Here is a 27618-nt window from a genome sequence, read left to right as displayed (position 1 = left end):
GTGCGCCACCTCACAACGCAGCCTAGTAGTACTCGCATTTACAGCCTCTACCACTGTATGTGAACAGGATGGTGATGTTCGGTTTTACTGACTACTGTCACAGGCCGCTCGGTAATCGAGCGTTCTTTTGAGATTCCGTGGTCGGTAAACTTTTGTGGTTGACTGTATCGACCATACATGCATCTTCTCCCTCTTACGCAACGTCGGAGTTTCGGGCTGCCAGGGTCGATGAATAGAGAATGCTAATGACGACCGTTAACAGTATCGCGGCGTAGCTCTCTTACCACGTTTTCTTCTCACATCTTGCCCATATTTTAAGGGTGGAGCGCACATAATGTTTGCTTAGAACTCGTCCCATTAGGTCCTAACATCTAACGTAAATTTTAGATCGAGCTTACAAAGCGACGTGGGCACTGCTACGTTTCATGAAAGCGACTGGCCTCAGTGACCGATTGTAGGCGTGAAGTTATGGACATCCGCAAGCACTCACACCGACAGTATCTTCTTCCCTCCATCTCCTATCTTTTCTTCCCTTAATCCCCTTCCCCTGTGTAGGGTAGCAAACCGGACATGCGTCTGGTTCACCTTCCTACCTTTCCTTCCTTCCTTTTCATCCTCCTCCTGCTCCTTGGATCGAGCTGAGGAGAAATGTGTGTGCTTTGTCGTCGCGTTTACGCATGGCTGTGCAGAACATTGTCCTCACCATCCCGTTCGAGGCGCTGTCGATGGCGATCAACAGCTCTCGGCTGGCCGCCGGCGAGCCCTACCGGCCCATACACGAGGTCGAGAAGGGGCCTCGCATCTCGTTCGTGTCCTACCGGAACGACAAGTTTTTCCGGCCGGCTCGCAGAGACGACAAGTCCCTGGTAAGCGCAGGTAAGCGGCAGCGGTGAGCGGTCACACGAGTTCGGCTCCGTAACCCTTGCACCAATTTATTACCTTCTCGATCGCGCCATTGTTGCGATCGCAGTTTTTGTATCGCGCCGCTACAATCTTGAGGTAAGGTGCACACTGTAGATGAAAAGTATTCTCTGTTATGGGCTTCGGCTAGACCGTTATTAAATCTCACGGAAAGTAATCCAAAAAACAAAAACGTTCAGAAGCACGCCTCCTCCGCCTTTTCTACTACAGGCTTAAAACCAAGTCGCGAGAAAAAAAAAAGAAGTAGGAAATAAATGAACTCTAATAACTTACACTAGTAAATTACATCAAATAATTTAAGACCATGAGCAAAAACGAGAACGAGGTAAAAGCGGGAGCCAACGTTCCGACGAGTACGTTGGCTCCCGCTTTTACCTTGTTTTCATGTTTTGATCATCGTCTCTTGAATTTCCATCTCTCGCCTTCCACGTGTATTCCTTGGCTCAGATAATTTAATTATTGATTCAGAGATTGCTGGATCGATTGAATGAAGAACTAAAAGCACTGGTTTAATAATTATTTGATTGATAGAATATTTGACAGAGTGAGTAAACGAGTGACGTCACAAAACAGCACCTGGCCTATGTGAGATGCCATAGTCGTGGGCTCTGGATAAACTTCGAGCACTTATGGCGCTGATTGCACGGCGCATAAAATTGGAAGACGAAAGAAACGTTATACATAATTATAGTTATGCATACACGAATCATAAAGTCCGTGAATACATAACTTCTCTTAGTTGAGCAACGCAAGCTCGAAAAGCACGCGCTAATAGCTCAAGTTCCTGGAGCCGACAGTTCTCAGTGACTAAGTCTTGTAGTCTCAATGCAAACCACCGGATGAAATGGTAGCCCCCACTTACTGAGCCTTTATTCACCTGCCCTCCGTGTTTGCATCTTCATTGTTTGAGTTCATCCCTTGACAGCCTTGACTCTATAGGGCAGCAAATCTGAAGCGTGTCTGGTTGTCCTCCCTCTCTTTTTTTTTCACTATTCTCTACTCTATTCTATTCTATTTTCTTGCCCTAAAGATCCCTAAAGAAGGGGTACTACATAAGGAGTGAGCGCACAAGTCTTACAGATATTTTAATAGAGTGTACAAGAGCGATAAAGACACAGAGAAATCGTTAACATGAGCATAAGTATAAAACATGCATATGCATATGCAAAACATGCATATGCAGAATAAAACAGGTGTTCCATGCATGATAGTTATCGGCGTGCAAATGAGACGCTTACTGCATGACCAGCAGTGCTTACGAAGCGAAATTACGGGAGCACTAAAACATAATAAGCCTGTCACAAGTTCCAAGCGTTACGTTTCAACGACCGAGTGTTTCAACTGGAGAATCGGACAAGTATTTGTAAAATTCCCTAATTTTCGCGATCACTTGGTTGAAAATATTCCAACTCGTATTCTTTCCGAGGGCGACAAAAGATTGTGCGGAAAACGTACAGTGCGTTTGCAATCTGATGCTTCGGAAGAGCCTGTTGAATGCCGACGGCGTCCTTCTTCCGCTCTTACAGGTCAAGTGGTCCTGTCGGCCAAGATCGGCGATAGCAAAATCGAAAACCTCACCGATCGCTTGGTATATTCGTACCCTACGTGCCGTGCTGGAACGTACGTCTGCGCTTTCTGGGATGAACGCCGTGAGTACTTAGTTGTGCTACTGTGGCTCTTCGTTTTTAATTGCGTTAACTGAAAAGTGAGCTTGCCGCCTTTACGCGGCGCAGGTTTACTCGGCGCGCAGCAAACTAGAATACAAAGCGTACGAATCTTCCAGAATACTGAACCCAGTCAGAGGACACAGGTATACGTGCAATTTTTTTTATGTGCGCGAGAGTTATGTATCAACAACCTACGATTAAACTCCCCATTTTTACGCTTAAGAACCCTTTCCGTAAGTAAGACTCACCGCATAAAAAACGGTATGGCACGGTCTATTCGTGGCCTCTGAGATTCGGCGGCGTGCACGAGCACCCAATGTCACCGGATCTCGGAGGCTTCTTAGTGAATCGCTTAGCACATGCGGCAGCTTCTATTAAATGCGCACGCAGTAATGAAGCGGGAAAGATTTCCTCAAATTTACCTGCGTGTTTCGCGTCTTACCTCTCTCAGCATAGATATATCTTTCCCAGTCCTTCCTCGAGAACCATCACCTTATACCTCGAACCATTCCGCATCTATGTCTCGCTCTGCGATCGCATGAACTGCTGCTGCTCGGCTTGGATTGTGAACGGTGTAGCTCGTAAACGTAAACGTGGCATCACGCTACAATTGCGACCGCTACGGTTCGTAAGCACAGACATTGCGTGAGGTGGCACGCTGCATATGTGACAATAAAGAGCACCGTACTCGTCGCATGTATAGTTTTTGTAGCTTTTAAGGGAACTCTTCGGAAAGCGTTAAATTGAAAGAATATTCCAACATGCGAGTTGGATATGGACATTCCTTTGAGCAAAGTAGAATGTGTTGAAGAGTATATATGGTTACTTCAAAAGAGGAGGAAAGAAAAAGAAGGATAAAATATATTACACTTTAAGTATATTTCATATCGCGGGACCGCTTTTAGCCGAGCGTATATCGTCGGTTAACTTCACTGACATTTCATGTTCTCGGGCACTTCGCCTGCTTCCGCATTTTCGATGAACACGCTCCCCAGAAACGCGAGTTACCCGAGGTCAGCTTGGTTTCAAAACAACAAAGAAGGCAAGTTGGTGGTCGCTCTCCTTCGTACAAATGGTACTCGGCCGTCGTGAAAGATCGAGAATGAATTCGGTGGTTTTCAACAAGCGTATTCAACAATAAAAAGTAAAAAGCGCCTCACTGGGGATAGACCTGTTATTGAACGGCGAGGCTATTTTCAGGAACCGTAGCGGAGTGAACCGACAATTACTAAACATACAAATAAGAGAAGGTTTTCTTCCCCTTTAGGAAGGCATACAATGTTAGTCAAGAGTGAATTCTTTAATGGCATTGAAAACGTTCACGATGGCTTTGTGGACCCAGTGTGGAAGCTCGAAATGAAACAGCAGAGGGACATTCATGCAAAGGCGAAGATTTCTCATACGATAAACAATAAAGCTGTGTTCACACTACGCAGTGAATCGTCATTTCACCTTGCGCATTGCCTACTAAGAAGTCATATACGTCACCAGTTCCTTCTGCCCTCTCTCTGTCTCCATGAAGCCATCGATTCACGATACGGCGGAAAGCCAAATCACAGTCGGGATCGGAGGTGTACCGACGGTGAAACGCCTGGCAGCAACCAACCTCACTCGATTCCACAGACCGCTCGGGAAACTTAAATGAGCGCAGTGGACGCGTAGCTCACGCTGTTAGCTCGCCGACAGCGATCGCTTGAACGCGTGCAGCGTTCCGACTAGTTTTGCGCTGTTGCATCGAAGCGACAGCGTGGTTACGACACATAGCAGTCAACGCTGCGGGACGGACGGACGGACGGATGGATGGACGGAAAAGGTTGAACGCATAGAGTTTCCTACAAAATTACTAGAGGGAACTCTGGCGCTAGTGTCTACGGGAGCTGCAATGCGAGTGGTTGTCCCAGCATGGGAATTATGGGAAGTACATGGATTTGCCTAAACTTCGTCCTTTTGGCTTAAAAGGCGGCTTTGTGACTTTGTAAACTCGTCATTTTCAACACTGTATTGCGTAATAAATAATTAAATAAACATCATTAAAATTGCCGATGGCAGGATTGGAGCACAGAGACCATAGCACCGAAGCCTGATATCGAAACCATTAAGCCACGGACGCATGTATCGACAAGCGAATGAAACGCCCTTATGAATTTATCGCGGGCATGCCAGTGCCTTGAGACGCTTGGCGCGTTTCGATTTGGCCACCTGGACAAGCTCAATCGTTGCAAATAATAGCGATTGTACGCGTTTCCGGCGTCTTCTGCACTTCGAAGAACATAGATTGCGCTGAAATATACGAGAATAAGATTTATATAGCGTAATATACAAAGCCACAAGAACGTCTGAATCCACAAGCACGAATATCAGACAAATCCATGTACTTCCCATCATTCCCATGGTAAGACAACGACTGCAGCGCCAGAGTTCCCTCTAGTAATTTTTGTAGGAAACTCTATGGTTGAACGACACCCTGGCTCAGGTCTCCCACGGGGGAGAGTCAAGGCCCTGCCTCAACGCCGCCTCACGGGCTTGCTGGACTGTCCACGTCACCTAGCCGAGGTCTGAGCTGCGGAAGGCACACAAGAAGTTCGGTCAAGAAAATGTATCACTCCGTGCGTTCCGTCCACGCTTCGCAGTGCGCCAACAGCGTTCGCTCGCGCGAGCATGCACGTGAAGGCCCCTCGCGATGGATTGAAAATAAATAAAAAGCTCGAAAAGAACAACAAAAATAAAAAAAATGACATAAGATGACGCAATAGCAGCCGTTATAACACAGTGTGTTTGTTTCTAAGAATCAAAACTTGTTTTATTCAATACTGAGTCTATAGAAAAAATGGTTGCGCACAGTTGCGGCCAAAAAATCAAAAGAAAGAAACATAAACGAAAAGAATCATCGAACTACATCCTAGTGCGAACGAAGCCGCTGCAAGAAGTCTCTTTAGCCTCCACAGCGCTGACTGCTATGTATGCAACGGAGTATAGTACGTAGGCCCTTACTATGGTCGGTCGTGTACCACGGCCGTGTTGGAACGCGAGAACGCCGTTCGCGTTCCAGCTCGGCCGTCATCGTACGCGCACGTGTCGTACCTCACGTGACTAATTTACCCGCGTGTCACGCAAAGCTCGAGAGCTCCCATTTAATTACATGGGAAGGCAGAATTTGTTTTTGTTTTTCTTTTTCTTTCTCGGCCACAACGGCGTCGGATTCGATCGGGTTTGAGGTATATGAACGCAAATCTCAGCGTTGTGACTGTAGGTACGGATCGGTTATTTGTGCTGTCAATTTTTTTGTCAATAAAAAAATAGCCTTGGAAATTCAGATTGCCGCGGCAGTTGCGTAACGACGGCGCAGTGACGTCGGCAAGCGCGACCATGACCGCATCGGGGCAACGGCACGACGACGGAACGACGGCCACGGCATTAGAGCGACTTTGCACCCAAGCACTTTCTCTTTAAGCTTGTTTTCTTCATGGAGAGAGAGAGAGAGAGGGAGAGGGAGAGACAACTTGATTTGCCATTGCAGGGTTGGTAGTTAGGGCAGGTAGGCCTAGTGTGGCTCCTAGGTGTGGGCGACGTCTTGGGCCCGCGAGCTGATGACAAGAGCGGACAAGAAAACACAACTGGCACTCGTCCTCCACGGAGGCCGCATACTCTTCCAACCATTCCTTTCCCAAATTATCAAGATTCCACGCACCGTGGGAAGTCTACCTAAGCGAAGCTGGGGAACACCGGCAAGAGGAGACGGCGCAATTCTGCATGAGACACGCGAAGCGGACTTTGGCGACCGAGGTGCCCAGCAGTCACCATCCCAGGTGGCGGAGCGACGTGACACAGAGTGGTCGCCACCGACCGAAAAAATCTAAATCTTCGTATGTCACAAGGCGTTCGCGCGACAGCACTTTGCATCTCGGACCTATATCTCATGGCGTTAGTTGGCGAAACGCGTCCGGCCACTCGGGTTGTGCGAAAGCACGTGACCGTTGCGTCGACGCGCTTCCGTCGGTACAAAACACAAACAAAAACAAAAAAAAATGGCTGTGGCTTAGCTAAGGTTAAGCCCAGGATGCGAAGCATACTAGCCTTTATTTTAGTTGTTGAACCACTGTTTAGCCTGGTGAACTGCTGTTGCTTGGCTATATTTGGTTCGGCTAGACGAAGAAACAACTCATGCGTTACTCTGCTTCGCCTTCAAGAGTGGAACGCGACAGTGTTCCCGTCGACCCGCCAAGGAGTGTAAGAGAATGGGCTACGGCGCAGCGACTACGCACCCCGCATTGGACGCGGTGAGCGTCGAGCAACGCAGCGTTCGGCGCGGCAACGAAATGTGCGCCTGAGCAAGCGACGCACGCCTGAGCCTTAGAAACAGCTAAGCAACACCGCATTCACTAGAGGCGCTTTTGTACCGCTTTGAAGCATCGTACTCGTGGCTCAGTGGTAGCGTCTCCGTCTCACACTCCGGAGACCCTGGTTCGATTCCCACCCAGCCCATCTTGCAAAACTTGAGCCAAAGCCACCTAGAAAATCAGTCTCTGTAGCACGCCGCAACCTTCGCTTCTCATTCCAATGAGCAGCTCTGTCTCCAGGAGGCTTCTCACCTCGCGAGTGTCTAGCAGAGGCCAGCGCAGCTGTGTTTTATACCGCCGCGACGCCGCGAGCGACGGCGCCAGTTGGAGCCCCGTTTCTCCTCTGTCGTGACGTCACGGTGTCACGTGGTATTGAAGGCGACACCGCCGCGCCTGAGGAGCTGGGTTGAGCTCTCGTAATATGCTTCGCATAAAAACAAGTAGCTGGTCACGACGATAGTCAACAACAGGCCAGACAGCTCAAGAAAAGTTAATTCACTTTAAATTTATACGAACTGGAGAGCCCCCCCCACCCCTCAAACAAGCCGCTGAATTGTAAGCGTGATGCTCAGGGGATTTCCGTTTACTTCCTGAGCGCGCCTTCTGCCCCGCCCACTTCTGCTTTAATGCGCCAGCCGACATTTCTTGGACAACATGTTTGCTTGTTTGAATTCGTGCCTGTTTTAACGGAAGCTTTTAGATAAAAGGTCTGTGCCGGTATCGAAATTCTCCATATTTGCCGCTGCATTTTATTGCCGTTCAGTATGCTTCAGAAGCACTAGTTCAAACTCGTCTCGACTGGTCAGACACAATATTCGAGTTCTGCGAGATGTCGATGGCCACGTTGCAGGAAAAGCCACGAGTTTAGTACCCATTCACATCATAAGGCGCAGAATTGCGTTTCTGAGTATTGCCTATTTCATTACTTGCTGGCTGTTTCTCTTTAGCGATCTATAAAGTGGTAATGTTAGCTATTTTTGTTAGCTATTTCACTCGCTGCGTACACACTGCGGCGGTTACCCGCTATCGTCGTTATACCGTCGTAATGACATCAGAATCTTCATCTCACTGTAGTCATGCCGAGGTCGTTATACCGCCCTGTCTTGTGCCAGTGTGCTTGGGAAGCCGGCAGCCATTCGAGCATCGCAGAGGAGCGTTGTCGTTTGAACCGGAACGCTATGAAACGCCAGGGGTTCTAAAGCAGACCCTTCAGCTAGTACTAGTACTCGACACGAGCTCGGTGTTCGGAGCGAAAACGCGTAGCCCACACCACAACTAACGCTTAAACATTTGGCTTTCAAGCTCGGTATTCGGAGCGAAAGCGCGTAGCCCACACCACAGCTAACGCTTAAACATTTGGCTTTCAAGCTCGGTATTCGGAGCGAAAACGCGTAGCCCACATCACAGCTAACGGTTAAACATTTGGCTTTCAAGCTCGGTATTCAGAGCGAAAACGCGTAGCCCACACCACAGCTAACGGTGAAACATTTGGCTTTCAAGCTCGGTATTCGGAGCGAAAACGCGTAGCCCACACCACAGCTAACGCTTAAACATTTGGCTTTCAAGCTCGGTATTCGGAGCGAAAACGCGTAGCCCACACGACAGCTAACGCTTAAACATTTGGCTTTCAGGCTCGGTATTCGGAGCGAAAACGCGTAGCCCACACCACAGCTAACGGTGAAACATTTGGCTTTCAAGCTCGGTATTCGGAGCGAAAACGCGTAGCCCACACCACAACTAACGCTTAAACACTTGCCCTTCAACACTGGCAACCGTCCCGTGAGACTCGTTTCTTTTTTTTTTCTACGGTATTCTCGCTGACCGCATTGCGTAGAAATGAAAGAAAATCTGCAATGGCGGAGTTTCTGTACACATGTTACTGGGCAAGTTTCCCACGAGCGTTTGATGGCGCTTTTGGTTTCTCGGAACGGATACTGAGAATCATCGTAGCTTCCACAGGCGATAGTTTCACGTTTACCCAGATGTGAGAAGGAAAAGCTGAAGTTAAACAAACTTTAACGCCGGGTGGTGTATATTATCATACTGTTTTTTTTTCTTTCCTGTAAGTAAGGCGATCATGTTTAATTTTTTCCTACCTAAACTAAACGAAGGATTAGAACGTGGGACTATTTTCCGGAGCGCACTTGCTTGCGCGTGCTTCGCCTCCGTAGCTTTCCCTTCATTGCCACACAAAGTAGTCCGCTGCAGTACTTGCACTTACTGAACGAAAAGCAAGAGCGGTCAAGGATATTATAGGGTGTCCCACATAACTTGAGCCAAACTTTAAAAATAAGCATATACCAAGTAGTTGGACCAAACCCAAGTAAAATTATCTGCCTTCGTTTGGAGATACTCAGACAATGCGTTGCATTCCGCATAATTAGATAATTAGCCTTAATTAATTAGTCAGCTGCTCAAATATTGTAACTATGTGAAACGTGGCAGTGCGAAAATTGTAGAGCAACATGAAAAACTCCCGACGATACAGCTTTGTTGCTCAACACGTGCTACATAAGTGTTTTTTTCCGAGCGTGGAAGTAGCGCACGATTACAGTCATGTGCCTCGCGCGGCCCTTCACGCGGCAATCTCGCGTGTATTCGCGGGCTTCGCGTATGCACGCAACGTATACGTTGCCTTTGGAAGGACTCTAACGTTTTCACCACTTGTCGTTTGCGTTCGTGGTCTCCGAATATGCAGTTGCATCTACCGCCCGGGTAAACCACGACGAGAACAGACCATGCCACACCCTGTGTGGCTAGGTGTAACATTTACAAACGCTTATCACTTCCTTATCGGAATGGCCAACAGCCCTACGTGCGACACGTGCATCAGCCATGATACGCTCGCACACATTATCTGCGTCTTCCCATGCTATTGTCACGTGATAGTGACGGTAAAGAACACAGTAGCAGTACTGTGAAAGACAAAGCTAGCTTTTCTTGGGCGAACCTGTGCCCACAAAACAGGCTACACTTAAAGTGCTACGATAGCGGCGAACACAGTCGGCGATCGTCGAAAATCTGATCAGCGGGTCAAGCGCATCGGCTTTTATAGAGCAGTCGTCGAATGTTCCAGACTAATCGTTCGGACCCGCGTGCCTTCCACGAAGTTCTACACCATTCGCGTTACGCGATGAAATCAGATAACACAAGGTTCGGCGACAACAGACAGCCGGGTAGAAGCATCGATAACTTTCCAGAAACGTCGGATACATGCAGGCGCGTCCCTCGCTGTGCGATTACAGTTGTTAAGCGGCGAAACGTGGTCGCCCGATAAAGATAAGTACACGTGTCACTATAGTGCGGACAGGCAAGTGATGTGCAGAGTGCTAAACCAACTGGAGAATCGTCCACTATCAGAACTGAAGGCTCAAGGCCAGTGCTCCCAAAGAACATCCAGGCGATGGCCTTATTCGTGCTACTAAGGTTCCTGTGGTTGGCGGGGCTTCACGATATACTTTAAGAAGGCCAGCACCTGGCCGCTCTTTAGTGTGCGCGGTTTGTCGGTGCTCGTCTCACTTTCTTTCTTTCTGCATTCCGCTAATTTTCTTTTTCGATCCCCGTATTCTTCCTCCCGTACAGGGTAGCCAAACGGAACTACCTCTGGCTAACCTGCGTACCTTTCTTTGCATGATTTATATATCTCTCTATGCTACCGGTACAACGCTGTTAGCTTTAATCATGCAATCTGATCGGTCGAGACTCATTCGCTACGCAAATGGTGGCAGCATTCGTGAAATTCCTCGTACAGCAGCCAGTCTTGCGCTGAAACATAACAGGATAGTAGGGATAATCAGGTGAAAAACGCTCAACCTCAGAAGCTGAAGCAACGTTTCCTTGAGAAGAACATTTATTATCATTTTCGGCACGGCGACTCACTCTACAGACTAGTTAACTCCGTGATCAAGGCTGTCGAACCGGATGAAAATTCGGGTAAAGGTTAGGGGTATAGCGACGTCCAATTTGCCTCTGGTTCAGTTCCGATCCAGTTCCAGTTCGGAGTAATAAATATTTATAACTGTCCGCGAACCGGTTCAAAAAGACTGAACGGTTAAACACAGTTAACTTCATCCTGCCCCATGACGGAATGCTGCGGACTGCTATCGATTTTTCCGGATGGCGCCTGTGCATGCTTTGTAAGGAGATCAAAGAGACGGGCCTTGGGGCCCAGGGGAGACAAAAAAAAATAAAATAAATATTTCGTGCGTGAATATCAATGAACTGAAACGTTGTAGAACTACAGCAGCCTTGCAAAAAAAAAATCATAAGAAAGAAAGAAAGGCTGTCATCTTAGTCCATCGCAAGAATGCATGGCACGCGCGGCGACGCCTCGACGAGTCCTCCCTCTTTCCCACGTGTCCTTTTATTTTCATCCATACTGATCTTCTTTACCTGCAGATTCTCACGATCACAACCGAATTATCGTAACATTTGTTCGCAAATGTCACGTTGTAATTTAGCTGCATAACATATTGCAGCCTTAAGAAAAAAAAAGAACGTTCTAGTCAATGTACCAAAGAAAAAAGGCATTATAAAAGGTAACATACTAGTGTAGCACATGCACTGGGGCAACAAGCGGATACCTTGAAGTAAGATGGCGTAAACTAGTCTGAAAAATGCAAGTAAAGCACCTTACTTTCTATGCGTCGCAACGTCGACAAATCAACTATACGTATGAGCATAGAGTGAGCGTGCGCCGCGATAATCAAGTGCGCAGCTCAAATCACCTCGCGGAAGTCTAAACTCTGTCTGAAAGAATAAACGCAAGCAAAGAGGCACGACAAAAGTAATTACATTCACTCGACTTTGCAGATATGTCGCTCCCCCTGTGCGGACCACTCGTCAAGTTCGCCTCGTTAAGCGAAATAGGATGCCGCCTGAATCCTGCGTAAGATAGCCTAAAGTAACGTGATGCCTAAGTTAACTACGATAAAAGAAATAATCAATGAACGCCCTTTTCATTGGCCTTGAGTAAGCAGCGCAGATCCGGTCGTCGCGATGCCTACAACGCGAGCAGCGGTCAGGTGGTTCCGCCTTGTGTCCTATTTACTTTTATTGCACACTCTTTCGAAGCTCGATGTGCGCCGCTTGCTACCATCCCCGCGATTCTAGCGATAGCGTTGTTGAAAATGAGCTATCGGAAAACAGCCGAGGGCACCTTGATGAGAATGAGTAACGAGGCTTTCTTTTCTTTGATTTCAACAACGCGAAGTTGACGAATGAATTGCGCAGATACGGATAACTTTCTTTTAAAAAAGAAAAAAAAATATTATATGGTTTTACGTGCCAAAAGCACTTTCTGATTTTCTGGCGCGCCGTAGTGGAGGACTCCGAAAACGTGGACGACCTGGGGTTCTTTAACGTGCACCTAAATCTAAGTTCACGAATGTCGGAGAACTTTCTATGTACGTATTGTACATGCAGATTTATTTAGTGAGTCGACCTGCATCTTCGTTGAATGGCTTTAGCGTCCACGCCTTGATAGCGGCCTAGGTAATTTTCTTTTGCTTCGAGTAGTTATTACTGTACTGATGGTGGACAAAATGTGGCAGAGCGGCGGATTCTAGCTGTATTACGTAGATTACAACTCCAAGCTGATGTAAGAAAGAAAAAGCCAGCAACTGACATGCCACTCAGTTTTCAGCTCATTTAAGAAAAGAAGGCGAGTACATTGATGCGTCTGAAACATGAACAAGGACAATTTTTGCTAAACCAGGTGACGATATAGTTTTACGCAACTACACGTAGCCCAGAACCTCACGGTGACTAAGCGCACGCAAAAAAATCCAACTCACGCTTATTGTGAGCCGAGAATGATTCGCAAAACTCAACGTCGTTGTACTCGGCTTGGAGGCGATAAACGTGCTTCTTACCGTGGCACGTAACAAAAGCACACTTCTCGCGCCGTTTGCAGCCGTTGCTACCACGCGCTAAGTAGGTGAAGGCATTCGTTAGAGACCGCAGTGTTTTTCTTTCACGAAGCCGTGCGGATAAACTAGTTGTTCTCCCGCTTTCTATTTTCATGGGAACAGTCGGTCTTGCAATACGTGTGTTCTGGCGCGTATACTACATCTAATATGAGTAGCCAGCTGGCCTACCGGCCAAAGTGCGCGCTTCAACAGAAACAGTGGTTCTGCTATGCCTTTGAAACACTTCGGCGGCGGAACACAAGTGGCAGGGTCGAGTTAATAAGCGCAAGCGCCTCTACCGAGGCGGCCGTATAGTTACGTACTCGTGCAGGGTTGGTCAAATAAGATTTTCGAGGCCACAGCTTGCGCCGAGGAACCTGCAGGACAATTCAATAATGCTATAACAACCAATCAACAGTTTGCGCGAACACGTTGACTTCGTGCCCTGTGGCGTGTCGTGTATCGCATTTTTTGGCACTCGGAAGCTGTGGGTGGTGACAGTATCCCTTACCCTCTTCACAGAAATCGTGGGACTCTCATAATGTGATACATGACACGCCACAAGGCACGAAGTCGGCTTGTTCGCGCGGGCTGTGGCTTTGAAACTTTTGACCTACCCTGTACCTACCGTCTCTCCCATTTCTAGCACTTAACGCCGCTCGTGAGTCGCAACAAAGTTTTCGTGTGGTGCACCGGCAGAAAATTGATTATTCCGAAGAATTGCTTATGTGTTGCCATCCGTTTTCACCCTGTATCATTGCACTCGTTCGTGCCGAACCAGTCACCGTTATTTTTTTTAATTCTTTTTTGCACGTTCGGTTCGACTCTAGACCCGTTCGACGAATATCGGTTCGGGTTCAGTTCCATCTAGGATTCCATTTCGGGTATTGTTTTCGGTACGGTTTCGTGTTCGGTTCGATACCCTGATATAATCTAATGAAGTTTTCTTTTCTGCTTTACGCTTATGAAACCCTTTCGTTGCAGGGAAGGAGTGGTCCACTGCCGGCATCACGACCAATCAGTCCGGAAATGTCACCCTGTGCAGCTCGACTCACATGACTGTGTTCTCGCTTTTGTTGGTACGACACCCACGCCAGTTGCTTTATGGCATTTTCTTCTTTCTTTTTTCGTTTGCTGTAACATTTGCCAACAACTCAAAGCTGGGTCATCGTAATCGTGTCGGGCGGCAGTTTCGAGGCCACCTGACAATTATTAGCTTTATAAAGGCATTGCGACGCACCCGAGAAAGTTTGTCGAACGGCATCGATATCATCATCACGATGCGGTGTTTTCTATTCTTTTGGCAACGGACGGGACGCCGAGGTGCAGGCAGTTCATCAGTGATGAAATGTGTAATGGACGATTTATGTTCTCTCCGTATTTCCAGCCCTGTAAAAAAAAGAAAGAAGAAAGAAAGAACTATGGCTATACTTCTTTATGGCCAGGTTATTGAAGGGTAAAAAAACAACAGCCTCGTGGAAGGTGTTGCAACCAAAAAATGGCGACGCCAATGCACCAATCACATGGCGTACGAACTTCAGCCTCACGGAAGCTGTTGTAATCATAGAGATGACGCCGTCAAAAAGCTGAGCAGGCTTGACAACCGTGGCTTGCCGACGTTACGTATTATTAATGCCATTCTGCTATTGGACGCCATAATACTAAGTCATGGGGGCACCCAGTACAGCAAAACTTGGAAGTCGAGGGGTGCGCTAATTTTGCTTCTATATTGACGTTTCTACGATCAATAACGAGTTTGCGTTTGTAATTACAAATAATTGTCATAATTCCTCTTGCTGTGTCTTACTTTTGGGATATACTGACAATAGGTCTACAGCAGTAATGGTGGCCTTTGAAAAGGGTGGCGTAACCCCTTCGACCCTTTCTAGACGTGAAAATAAAGTAAAGGAACAACTTCGTCCACCAGTGGGCATTCAACTCATGTCCTTTGCGAAGGGTGCAGTGGAAATGCGGACGTGCTGGCAAACGCGCTTTCACGGGGTCGTTTTTTTTTTCATTCTTATTTTCTACAGGGAATCAAAAGCAAAGAACATAGAGAAAACGCATAAGCCAATAATCAGGGAACATAAACACAAATGATAGAGGTGAAATTAAGAGCTCCACTAGAGCACTCGTATATAACGCTGTTTCTGGAAGGGGGCCTTAATTTCTCGCGGTGGCTCGGCATTTCTATCATTCATGCTCCCCGGAGCATATGCAAGCAAACAAGAGATAAGTGATGTGAAGCAAGGTTTTGTCTTTTATTACACCAAAGTACCTGTTAGTTATTGGACTATTTCTAGGTCTTTCTTGAAGTTTTCTTTCTACCATCCTACACCTCCCCCTTACTAAAGAAACATGCCAATGATCATTAAAATGACCAATATTTTCGGGTTTTTAGATAATTTGCAGGGAACGAAGAATCCCTTGATCTTCTGCGAGGTCTTCAGTGGAAGCGTTTATATGTAATTTGGGCCGGGATGAGCGTAACGCCATTTCTGAAAATGGCTGCACCTATACAATGAATTCAGAAGTCACGCCAGTCAACACTAGTAGATGAAGTGGACGTCATGCGAATTAAAAAGGCTAGCCTATCTTTGAGAATGAAGCGGTGTCCACCGTGACAACCAGCTGCTGTCGCAGTGAACGAGTTCAGATCGAGAGGGTCTGTCGCAGTCTGCTGTTTCTTTGGTTTTGGAAGCTTTTTTTTTTGCGATCATGTGATAGAAGTACCACCATTCAGCTTTGGCAGCTTGTTGATTATGCGCATAAGGAAGTAGGATGACTATGGTGCGCAAATAAAGAAGAAAGGAACTTCCGACAGTTGCCTAATCGTGTTGAATGGATTTCGGCAGGAGGCAAGAAGTAACGCAGCATACACGCAGAGCTAACTGTGTCCTGCCTTTGTCCTTGCTGCGTCCTGCGCTATGTTTGCCTTTTTTCCTCAGCCTGCCAGCGTTAAGCACTATTCAACGCCACAATAAGAGCACGTCCGCGTGCTTAAGTATCCCTCGAGTCGCCCTATAAGAAGGTCCTCCTGCCCGGGATCATTCACTGTGCCAAGCGCAAGCTCGCCTTCCCTCGGGCCTCTCACTATAGACAGGTCAGACGGAAACCTACCGTCAGGTTAAGCATATCCCAGCGTCGCTAAGCACACAGCAGTCGACGTACCGCGCGCGAGCGATAATTGCAGTAGGTAGAGACGTGGCCGTCACTGTCAGTTCTCGCTAGACCCCCCCCCCACCCCCTCCCCCGGGGGGAAGTGAGGCTTTCCGGGTGTCCCGCGACGTTTCAGTCAGTGACTGCCGGCAAGAAAAAGGCCCAGGCCCATTACTGCGACAGCCGTCGCTCTTAGCAGCCACGAGAACGTGAACGGACGGCAAAGCACGGCGCAACGAGAGAACCGGCAGACTTCAGCGATTCTCTGGGTTTTAAACTCGTTTACTGCGACAGTAGCCAGGCCGTCGCAGCGGGCACCGCCATTATCTCGAGAACTTTTCTTTTTTTTTTCTTCGTGACACACTTAACCTTGTTGCGTTAACTTAACGTTGTTGTTAACCTGCTGCGACCAGCGAAGTACTACAAGTACAGACGCCAACACTCTCAGTCTGCGTGGTGCCCTAAACTGCACGCAAGATTGCTAAGCATGAAAGCTGTGTAGAAGCGTCCTGGTTAGCGCATCTGTCTCCTCTATAGTGCACATTGTCGAATGTGCATGCGTTCGACCCCCAGTGCGGTTGAGCGGCAAAGCTTACTTTTATTTATCGCCACTCGTCGTGAAGCAGAGTACGACAAGGAGGTGAAAGCGATAACGTAATGGAAAGGTCGGATGCAAAACCGAGTTTAACTGGTGCCAAATCAAACGAATTACCTGTAGGTAGTGTGATGACTGATCACCGTATTAGTCAACTAAATGTGCGCTTCGCGGAGCGTTATTCAATCACTCAGAGATAGTCTCACGCACACACTTTTCAATGCGATGTGCTCCTTTCAGGTGTAGTACGGCTGCCAACAGAGAGATAAGTTTGCTCATAATGGCAAAGCCTTTAGCGCAATTCAAAAAGACAGGTAACTGACAGCGATACAGGACAGCGCTATCTGCCACGTCCCTGTCTTTTTGAATTGTGCTTAAGGCTTTGCCATTATGAGTAAACCGTACCAACTAGCCCAAGAATCATCCTTGTAAAAGATCAGATATCACATAATGGCCTTGATACGACTGGCTTCGCTTCTACGTAGCAGGGTCAACCAGGTTCGGGACACTGCAGTGAGAGGGCGGCTCGATTTCAGTGTTATTCTTGACCTCAGCTGGGAGTGTTTTTGGCTCGTGCATTGATACTCGACTCCATCCGCAGGATCCAATGCCAGGGATGGCCATGACACCGCACCACTACCGCGTTCTCTCGATCATATCCTACATTGGGTGCATCATGTCCGTTGTGGGCCTGTTCTTCACCATACTGACCTACGCTCTTTTCAGGTAAGTCTATTGCGCGACATATTACTGAGGTACATTTTCTTTTTATTTCGACATGAAGGTCTTATTCCATTTATTTTTCAGGCATAGATATCTACATACCCGTCGTAACTAAGTTCTTCTTGGTAAACGTTCGAGAAATGTTCCAGTTGTGTTGGCTTTCTTATGTTTACGTGTTTCGTTCAATGATGGGTAGTTATCTACCCGCGTAGTTATCTTTCAAGATAACTACGCGGGGCGTTGGACCATTGTACTTCAAGTATATAATATAGTGCACGTAGTTACTAACAAGGTTCTTCCCGGGCAACGTTTTTACTGAGCACTTTTACAAAGAAAAGGTTAGCCACTCGGGTTCCTCTTAGTCGTCTAGCTTAGTAAGTGGCATGAAATGATTTACCACGAAAAGTGGGAAATATTACACAGTACACACTTGCGGTATCATGGTTTATTCTGTGTAGCAGGTATCTGGGGAATGGCAGGTGTAAAAACACGTAAAGTGCACAATTCCTGTATGATAATATCACCTGGACTTTCTGGGTTTCGGCGCTCTGTCTATTGTAGTGGCTTGCATGAAAGATTTTCTTTGTAACGTTGAATTGAACAAAATATTATCTCAGGAGACGTAAATGCTTGCGCCTACCATCGCGCTATGGACTTAGCACGACACGTCATCACAGTCACTGCCGTAGTTTTCACAACGCTTTCATTGCAATTAAATTAAAATATGTTTTGTTTCGTTTCTGACAGACGACGAGGGAGAGCGTGACACCCTGTTCTTAGAGTAGTCGACGTTACCCTCCAATCTGTTGACTTGTGAGATTTATTTATCCATTGTATAGAAATTTACAGATCTCTTCCTTCAATGCTGCAAATTTTCTTTACACTGCTGGTCTGCTTACGGCTATTTGTCGATATTTTTCTATGGCATATCTGCAGCTTGCCAGTTTGCAACCCCGTGGACCACAAGAGGTTAACGTCTTAAAGAAATTCTTCAATAGTCGATATGTAGAGTTTATATGGTCAGAAGAACAGTTACACAATAGAACAAAGAGATCCTTGAAGGGTCTTTATCCAGTCTAAGCACATAAAGCCACCTATTGAATGTGAAATTCTTATATACCCACAAAGTTGGTGAATGCAGCCATGTTTGTGAGCCATAATGTTTGCCCGGCGCCGTCTATGTCACATTTCATTTGGCGAAAGCACAGGCCGATCAAAACCCTAATGAACTGCGTCAGTGAGCGTTTTCTGGAATAATTATAATGTGCAGGCTGTATTTTCGGTGACCTTGGAATTCAGGTGCATGGTTATAGGTGCAAACCTAGGTTTCTAGACTGCACTGTTTGAGAAAAAAGTGTGTATCAAACTACTTTCACGATCTTGAAAGGAGCAGAGGCTGTGAATCTAGGTGACGGTTGTGCAAGTATAGCGTTCACGTGCAGATGAAAGAGCTGGCATTCCTGTCACGGTCGCAAGAACTCGGCTTCTAATTTTGGTTCTTGTCGCGAGCTATTGCCCGCAATCTATCCGCTTCTTTATCTTTTTTCGTTCTTTTGTCTTGTTAACTTTGTTTCTTGTCTGGAAAATACAATGAATGCATTTCTATGTGTGCACGAGTGCAAATAATATCATTTGGAAGACAGCGCTTTCTCTATGTTCTAGTCTCTTTCATTTCTGTCCCCGCGTGCGTATGCTGCGCTAATAGCTGATGTAGACGACTTTTACAAAAAAAAAACAACTCTATATTTACACAACTTGTGCTGTGGTTGTGGCATCTTGTGCAGTGGGCGCTTATTGATATTAAGATCGTCCGTTCGTCATTCGCCTACGACTAGTGAATGCTCCCTGAATTCATCTCATTGCTGTATACGCACGCATACTGCTTATAAAAACGCAAACTTACATTATACAGTCTATGTTGTGCTGTTAAAAATAATACCAGAGAAGTATTTTCAACCACAGTGAAGGGCATAAAATTTTTCTCCTTTAGGAAGAAATTCGCTAATTAGGCAGACTTCAATATATAGCAGATCAGTTTCCGGAAACCCTCAAGGTGGGGTAAAGTGTATTAAGGAGAAAAATTGTCGTCCTCGTGATTTTCGACTTTGTAGGAAGGCATCTATTCATAATACATCAATGCGGATACCTTCTTCTCCAAGTTGAAGTGCAACCGGTGCTGTTCTGCTACTACGTATTCTCTTTACCAACGAACAACAGTGTATCTCATCACACTGTGTCAGTTTTCCCGTAGTGCCTAAAGTGGGAATGATTACTAAAGCTTGCATGGCCGTTTCGGTTACTAGACCTTTGTCGCTTAATCCATAACAACGGCGTTTTCTCAACCTCTCCTTCTGGCAGGTGCCTGAACAAGGACCGCTCGGGCAAGATCCTCCTCAACCTGTGCTCAGCCATGCTGTTGCTGAACCTGGCCTTCCTGGTGGGTTCCCTGCACGAGCGCTTTCCCAAGCTGGAGCTGTGCCTGGGCACGGCCGTGGCCACGCACTACTTCCTGCTCGCCTGCCTCGCCTGGATGGGCGTCGAGGCCGCCAACATGCACCAGATGCTGGTCCACGTGTTCGCCACGTCCGAGACGTGCTTCATGCTCAAGCGCGTCCTCATAGCGTGGGGTAACGGAGCCTCTCACTTCCTCTTGGCTTCTAAGTCGCACGATGGTAGCCGAAACGCGTAGTTAGACGCCGACCGGACCCATGATAGTCTTTTACTTAAAAGGGGCCTTGAAACGCTTTTTGAACGTGTTAAAAGAAGAAGACGTTGAGTATTAACGAGGCTCCTGTGAACATGTAAGCCAAATATTATTGCAGTTCATACAGCAGGGAATTTACCATCTCGTGTCAAAAGCAGTGAACGGTCACTTGCTCTCGCGTCCACAGTGACGTCATCGAAAGCAGCTGGCCTCCAAACGCTATTGGCTGATTTCGTGATCGCGAGAACATTCTTTGTAAGACATAATTGGTAATTTTTATGTAAATAAATTTTTAAATATATACACATTTCTGCGATGTCAAAAAAGACAGAAAAAACTGGCTGTGGCTTAGCTAAGGTTAAGCACAGGGTGCGAAGCATACTAGCCTTTATTTTAACGCGACAGCGTTAAGGAGCTTGTGTCGCAGAAAAGCCGGTGTCGTCGGCGTCGGCTCAGGCGTGCGGCGCTTGCTCAGGCGCACATTTCTTTGTCGCGCCGAACGCTGCGTTGCTCGACGCTCACCGCGTCCGATGCGGGGCGCGTAGTCGCTGCGCCGTAGCAAAGCCACCTAGAAACAGTCTCTGTAGCACGCCGCAACCTTCGCTTCTTATTCCAACGAGCAGCTCTGTCTCCAGGAGGCATCTCACCTCGTGAGTGTCTAGCAGAGGCAAGCGCAACTGCTTATATACCGCCGCGACGCCGCGAGCGACGGCGCGAGTTGGAGCCCCGTTTCTCCTCTGTCGTGACGTCACGGTGTCACGGTGTCAGCCTTGAAGGCGACGCCGCGAGCGACGGCGCGAGTTGGAGCCCCGTTTCTCCTCTGTCGTGACGTCACGGTGTCACGTGGTATTGAAGGCGACACCGCCGCGCCTGAGGAGCTGGGTTGAGCTCTAGTAATATGCTTCGCATAATAATTTCACATTCGCACTGCGCGTAGCTGCGTCTGCTTCGCGTGGCCCTACGAGATGGCAGCTGCGTGCTGCCCTGCGTAGACTACCGCGCCTGCCACGTGGTGTCGCGACGAACCCATTCGTTAACGCGACACAACTACTGGCTTTCTGCGCTGTGCAGCTTCCAGCGCAGTAGCGGATACGAAACGAAAGCAAAAGCCCGGTATGCGTGCGATAACTCCAGCTATAGTGGCGATTCAAAATATTTGTGCGGCATAAGATTTGTGGGATGACGTTATTTATTAGTGAAGCCACGCTATGGTTAGCCGGAAAAGTGTTTCAGGGCCCCCTTTACGAGATGACTGCGAAGCCTAACTTGCCTTGCAACGCATTCATGTAAATTTGACGTCTCACTGACGCCCTCGGGTCGGTAAATAATCAGTCGTGGCATAATTTGGACATCTCAGTTTGGTCCTGCCGTAAGCATCACGCGGTTCTAGTTGTACAAATATAAAGAAAGACGGGAGAACATAGTGCAAAGCCGTGCATACAGATAGCGTTGTAATGTGTACTATATGCGTACGACACAGAAAAGACACGACATTGTCAAAACGACAGCAGTGACAATAGTTGATGCGATATGTGCGATTTCCATTAATGCCTATAGCACTCTCCAGATAGTCAAACCAGGCTTCTTTGTGACTGTCTGGCCATCTAGCTTTCCAGCTATCCCCTCAGAAAAGTAATCCGATTCCTAAGTTCGCGCAGTCTAGAAATGTGGGCTGATCCCGGTGGTTGCGCAGTCTAAAAATGTAGACCGTTTGCTCGGGTATGTGCCACCGGGTATGTATCGCTCTTCAACGAACCTTTGACGCCGACTTCCTTATGCGTGGCTGGGCGTGACCCGGGGGCCTCTGATATACGCCACTGGATCGTACTAGTGGCGGAGTTCCGCTCTTCAACGAACCTCTTTGACGCCGATTTCAGTCACTGTGTATGTGTAGGGTATGCGTAAAATTCACGGTGGCGCCACCAGAGGGCGCAACGTGTCCAGACGGAAGCAAGAGACTGGAGCCCAGCACGTCTTATACATGATGCGTTTGAACTATTCGCCTACTTAGATAGTCATCGTAGATTGAGTTCTGCATGAATTTTTATGTAATAGGTGAGCCGTGTACCGTGCCGCATAACAAACGCCCGTCGGCTGCTTTGACTTTGAATCTGTGAGCGTTGTTTTAATATCCTTGGTGATGCAAGAAATCCCGAGGTCTTGCCTAAAGCTTTGATGACTTGCAGACGCTGCGGGATGTTTAAGGCGGTAGCTACTGATTTTGCGTCGGCAGCTAGTAAGTCTTCGGCATTTTTGTTCAATGACCAGCCGAACAGTACACGTGTTGCTGTATACAATACTTTGGAAATATTTGTCAAATATCTATACTAGCTTAACAGCTATCCGAATGACCTTTACTTGATGATTTTGCTATCAAAGATTGTTTTCGAAGATGGTACCGCAAAAATATTTGTGGATGGCAGAGAGTAATCTATTCATGCATCACAGTAGCTAAGTTTATCTATAGAGTTGTCAGGCTTGCACTACGTGACTTGATAAGACGTCAATCCATGTTGATAGCACGTCACATCATTGATGTGTTCGTTTTGGTACTGATGGATAAGTTGTGTAGCATCTGTAAGATAATGCTCAAATTAGATATATGGATAAATTAGGCAAATACAGGCGAGGATATATTCCTCTCTCAAGACGGAGCTTTTGAGTACAAGTAATTACCCCGGTGTTATGGTTGGTGTCAATATTTGTTGGCTCATTATGATATGCTTAATAAAAGTCAGGCCGCTCGCTTAACCCCATTTTTTCTCGTTCAATACAAAAGCTGAATGTTATTGCAAGGGTGGCTGTAATGAAGTTTCCGATACCTTTTTTTCTAACACCTCTCTTTTTAATCCAGGCATTCCAGCTGTAATTGTTGGAACGTGTCTCTCCATAGACCTGGAGCCCTACAGGAGTCACGATGACTAGTAAGTAGAGCTTTGTCAATGACCCTCTGGGGAGGGTAAATTACTAAACTATATACTTCTCAAAAAAAATTGTTCGTTACAAACAACGACACTAGGCCCAGCATTTTTGTACTTAAAGAAGCTCTGGCCTTTCACTTGAAACAAGTACACCCCGGAAATATATCACTAGACCATAACAAAAAAAAATGAGGCTAGCGTGGCGGGTACGCTAATGAAAAAGCCTGTATCACACACAAGCTAATCTGCTTATTTTTTTTTCACATCTTGCGCAATGCCATCCTCTTCACTTCGAAAGCATTTCAATTATTGATGGACTGATTTGTTGTTATATATGCTAGAAACTTTTGTCACCGCCTTTTTAAAAGTATTTTATTATCACTCGAATGGGGATAATTGACACGTGGAAAGAGGGATTTCAAGAAACGTGTTTATATACGTGCTAGAAAATTTCGTTCGCATAGACCTCAATTTTATTGTGGGCACATAGTAAATACTCGAAAGAAATCAAGCCTAACCTATATTAAACAGTGCTTTGCACCAGAGAAGTGCCGCTACAATTACTGATTGCTTGTACTGTCTTTTCTTCTCCTCAGCTGCGTGATATCATCGAGAAACCAGTGGATCTACTACATCGCATTCCTGGGCATCTCTTCGTGCATTCTATTCGTCAACTTGATCGTCTTCATCATGGTGACGAAAGTGCTCTTCAAGCCGCGAATGGCCGGAGCTGCCGCGAAGTCGGCCAACAACTCCGCCTCCGGTTCAAGCTCCGGCGTTCCCAACCCCCTCCCCATCACGGCGGCTCAAGTCCGCGGCGCCTTCACCGTCATGACCCTGCTCGGGGTCACGTGGATATTCGGCGTGTTCGCAGTGGGCGAAGCGAGGACCGTGTTCCAGTACGTCTTCTGCGTCTGCAACTCGATGCAGGGCTTCCTCATCTTCGTCGTGCGAGTGCTTCAGTACCCGGAGGCCCGGGCAGCCTGGGCCCAGCTGGCAACTACGGGCACGTTCAAGAAGAACCGCGGAGGTGCGGCGCCCGCGGGGTCCTGGTGCACCAACTCGAACACCAAGCGCAACAGCCACTCCTCCATGGTGCGGGTCACGTCGGCCAGCACAGACAGCACCAGCACCGTGGTCTTCAACAGCAACATCTGGAGCAAGGGAGGAAGCGGCGGCCCCGCTGCTTCCAAGCACTCGACCAACAGACTGCCCCGCTTCTCTAGCGTCGGTAGCCTGCTGAAGAACTGCAACCTGCAGAAGGACGACAAGATGAGCAACGCCGGAACGCTGTCTAGGAAGCAGAAGGCCAAGGTTTGTGTAATTTTATATCAAGTTGACTGTACATAGCTACGTGCACGCGTGCTCAACAGGGGACTAGCAAGGGAAGCCTTATTCTGGAGCCAACGTTTCAGCAAGGCGAGATTGTGCAATTGCGAATACAACTTTCCTTGTAAAAACATTGGCTGCGAAGGAGGCTTCCTTTCCCTGCCCACTGTAGATAGGCAACTTCCACCTTGCTGTGGTCATTGCGCTTTTTTGTGTGTGTAGCGACGTACAAATAAGTAATCCTAATTGGGGATATCGTACAAACACCGGCTTTCGTAATTTTCTCGTCGGTGCTTTGCCGTCGTTCGCGACCTCGAAAACAAATTTTTGGCGGAATATTATCATCATAACTGTCATTAGGAGCATATATGGAAGATTCTGCACTGCTGGAAGAAGGCCTCTTCCAGCGATCTGGCAGAATATACACGAAGGCATCTTTGACATTACTGCGAAACTCCCGCCTGCCAAAGCGCCTAATATCGTGTGAGGAGGCAGCCATCGACCGCTTGTGGCATCTAGACCTTTGTAATTTTTGGCAGCGTCACTCACACTTATCACATTGCGAAGTAACCAGCACGCCTGCAATGTTATAACACTGAATGGTCGTGCCTATCTTGTGGGATATACTATTTCCAAGATAACCAGCAGCGAGCTGGAGCAAAGGAGCGGACGCAAAGCAATCAGGTGGGACACACCCCACAGGCTCAATAGTCATTTTTGAAGGCAGGGAAAGAAGCAGTCACTCACTCGTGTATAAAACAAACTTGTTATCATTTTGCTTCTTTTATTGGCAAAAGTCGTGCCGTTCCCTTTACATCTGAGCTGTAGCATAATGCTGCTATGACATTTGCATCCACGCGCTACCTTGTATACTCCCCTTCAGAGTAACTGTTTTCAAAATAATTTTCAAAAACATTTCGCTCGATCCGTGCGCAATTTAACGATGTTCATTTTAAAGCTCATTGACATGCGATAAGAATGCGGCCCTGTTTTCTAACCCTTTTGTCAATCTGCTTTCCGCTCACTTCAGGCGATCACCGAAGAGTCGCACGCCAAAGAGAACCACAAAGAATTCTATTCCGGCGACGAGCAAGTCGCGGCCGTAGTCCCAAGCCTCTACGTTGGCCAGGAGCAGCACATCATCAAGAGCAGCAGCCTGAACGCGTCGGACCCGCACAACTACGTGGACGAAGGCTCGCGCAGCGCGGCCACTACGCTCACCTTCGCGCCCAACCAAAAGACGCACATTCTCTTCGCCTACGCCGGTGGCGAAACAACTCCCATACGGATCAACGGCATCGTGCCCTCACCAGAGGACAAGCCGAGGGTCGAGTCCTTCAGCACGTTCCAGAGGTCCTCGCCCGTCCCTAGCGCGCCCCAAATTCCGGAGCTGCCCCAAGCCAGGACCTGTCCCGTAGCAACAGCAGCAGCAGAACCAATCAGCGTCGCTGCGACGGAGACTGAGCCAATTCGTAGCTCGCTGAAGACGACGTGTAGCGATGAAACGTCGTTCCTAGTTACGGATGGAGCAGCCACGACATTCGTGTCTTGATGAACTAGCCGCGACAGTGGCACGTTGCTGTGCTTTGGCATCTCTTGTGAACGTCGGCCGGTGACAGACTAGGACAGAGTGCCTTCTAGCCTCGACCGGAACACTGGTTGGCGCCGAGCTCCTTGTCCTGGAAATGAATAGCGTCCGCAGGCTTTGCAGCGAATGCACCTGCACCAGATATGGTGTCCTCGACCGAGACACTCACTTTGTCAAGTTGGAGTGCTGCAGCGTGGAATATTCGAAGACACAGCCCGGTCATCATGGAAAAAAAGAGTCCACACGTGTTTTTGTTTGCGCGTGAAGGACATTAAGAACCAATATCTTTCCTTCGTCTCATAATGACCTAGTGCAGCTACATCAATTATAAGTTGCTGTGCCCTGAAGAGCTGTGGTCTTCCCAAGAACAGTGATCTCAACGTCTTGTGATTGAGACGGCGATGGTGACTTGTTAGTGGCCGTTGTTTCTTTTACACTGCCCTCTTTTACGTACTGGACAAAAGCAGGGACATGTGTCGCAAGCGTGAACTTCGCAACCTGTTATAAATGACATAGCCTGCTACAGACTGCGCTAGTCGTTCGAACATTTTACTGAGATTTCTCTTTTCGTGCGCCTTACTTGTGAGACAAATCAAAACTGAGACCGTGGGTCATGGCTGTGGGTGGCCAGGTACGTTGCTTTATGCCTTTTCCATCAGCGAATTATTCAATCGTGTTCGCTGTGGGGCGAGCCAAAAGACACGTTGTGATTTCTCTACTAGGTCAACACGTTGTGAACGTTTTGTTACTGTGACGGTTACCGTTCTGCCTATATACTGTGGAGCACACATCCCTTTACGAATATATTCAGGACTGCTTCTCAAATGGCGATACCCGTTTCATATAATAGAAAAATATTTTGCATGGAGATCTCCATCTCAATTTACACGTTCTACTTCTGCGTGGCCTGCTATGTCCTCTTCTACGCATGTACCGTGTGTCGCGACTAATGTTAGCCAAGCTATTCAACGAAAAAAAAAGTGATTTAAAAACGCCGTGCAAGATAGAAATATAGGACCTATAGGGAACAAAGCTGATTTTTCGACTAGTTTGTACGCTGTGCTCATAATGGCAAAGCTTTCAGCGCAATCCTAAAAAGGCAGGGACTTGACAGAGACGCGGGACAGCACCTGTCGTGTGTCTGTCAAGTGCCTGTCCTTTAGAATTGCGCTGAAGGTTTTGCCATCATGAGTAACCCTATAGGGAGTTTGGCCGTCAGCGCTCTGATAACCGCACAAGGTGTGTTGCAAATTTACATCTTGCACTGTGTTTTTTCAGTCATTGTTTCCGATTAACAGCTTGAGTAAAGTTATCTGGGACAACCTATGTATCACTGTAAAGTTACAAAAATTGGAGGCAGTTGTCTGAGGGATACTAAACTACATTTGTGTCTGAACCATCCTAATGCTACAATATCTGCGAACACTGCCCGTATTGCTGCCGCAAAAACCACTGGTGTTTGAATTTTTGTAAGTAAAATGAATTTTACCTCTCAGAAGAGCGACGTCTCGTTCTCTTTTTTTTTGTAAGCAGTACCATTCATTGTTCTCACGGACAAGAGTAAGTTTTGATAATACTTTTTGTTCTATACGAAAGATGCTTATACATCTTTTTATTTCGGAAGTTTTCCTTGCAGCATAAAACATGTGATGCATGCAAGTTAAGTGTAGATGTATAATTGATTTCGTTCGATGAAGTTCAATAGTGATCTGTGCTGCAGTTCACATATTTACTTGTCTCTAGTCCGGCCCTAATGTGCAAAACT

At 47.2% G+C, this 27618-nt stretch overlaps 1 protein-coding gene across 5 annotated transcripts in view; it reads left to right on the top strand.

Annotated features, from left to right (window-relative positions):
* LOC135895752 (adhesion G protein-coupled receptor E1-like) overlaps positions 1-27351 on the top strand; it is a 513515-nt gene extending 486164 nt beyond the window's left edge. For all 5 annotated transcript variants that reach the window (XM_065423909.1, XM_065423907.2, XM_065423908.1 and 2 more), the window contains 8 exons: positions 690-876; positions 2448-2570; positions 13819-13913; positions 17190-17314; positions 19670-19938; positions 22870-22939; positions 23533-24250; positions 25296-27351. In XM_065423909.1, the coding sequence (XP_065279981.1) occupies positions 690-876; positions 2448-2570; positions 13819-13913; positions 17190-17314; positions 19670-19938; positions 22870-22939; positions 23533-24250; positions 25296-25817 (2109 nt within the window). In that variant the 3' untranslated portion in view covers positions 25818-27351. The remainder of the gene's footprint in view (positions 1-689; positions 877-2447; positions 2571-13818; positions 13914-17189; positions 17315-19669; positions 19939-22869; positions 22940-23532; positions 24251-25295) is intronic.
* The last annotated feature ends 267 nt before the right edge of the window (positions 27352-27618 follow it).

This window comes from Dermacentor albipictus, chromosome 6, assembly GCF_038994185.2.
Source record: "Dermacentor albipictus isolate Rhodes 1998 colony chromosome 6, USDA_Dalb.pri_finalv2, whole genome shotgun sequence".
Taxonomy (NCBI): domain Eukaryota; kingdom Metazoa; phylum Arthropoda; class Arachnida; order Ixodida; family Ixodidae; genus Dermacentor; species Dermacentor albipictus.
Note: the sequence above shows the minus strand (reverse complement) of the source record. Positions and strands in the feature narration are given on the sequence as shown.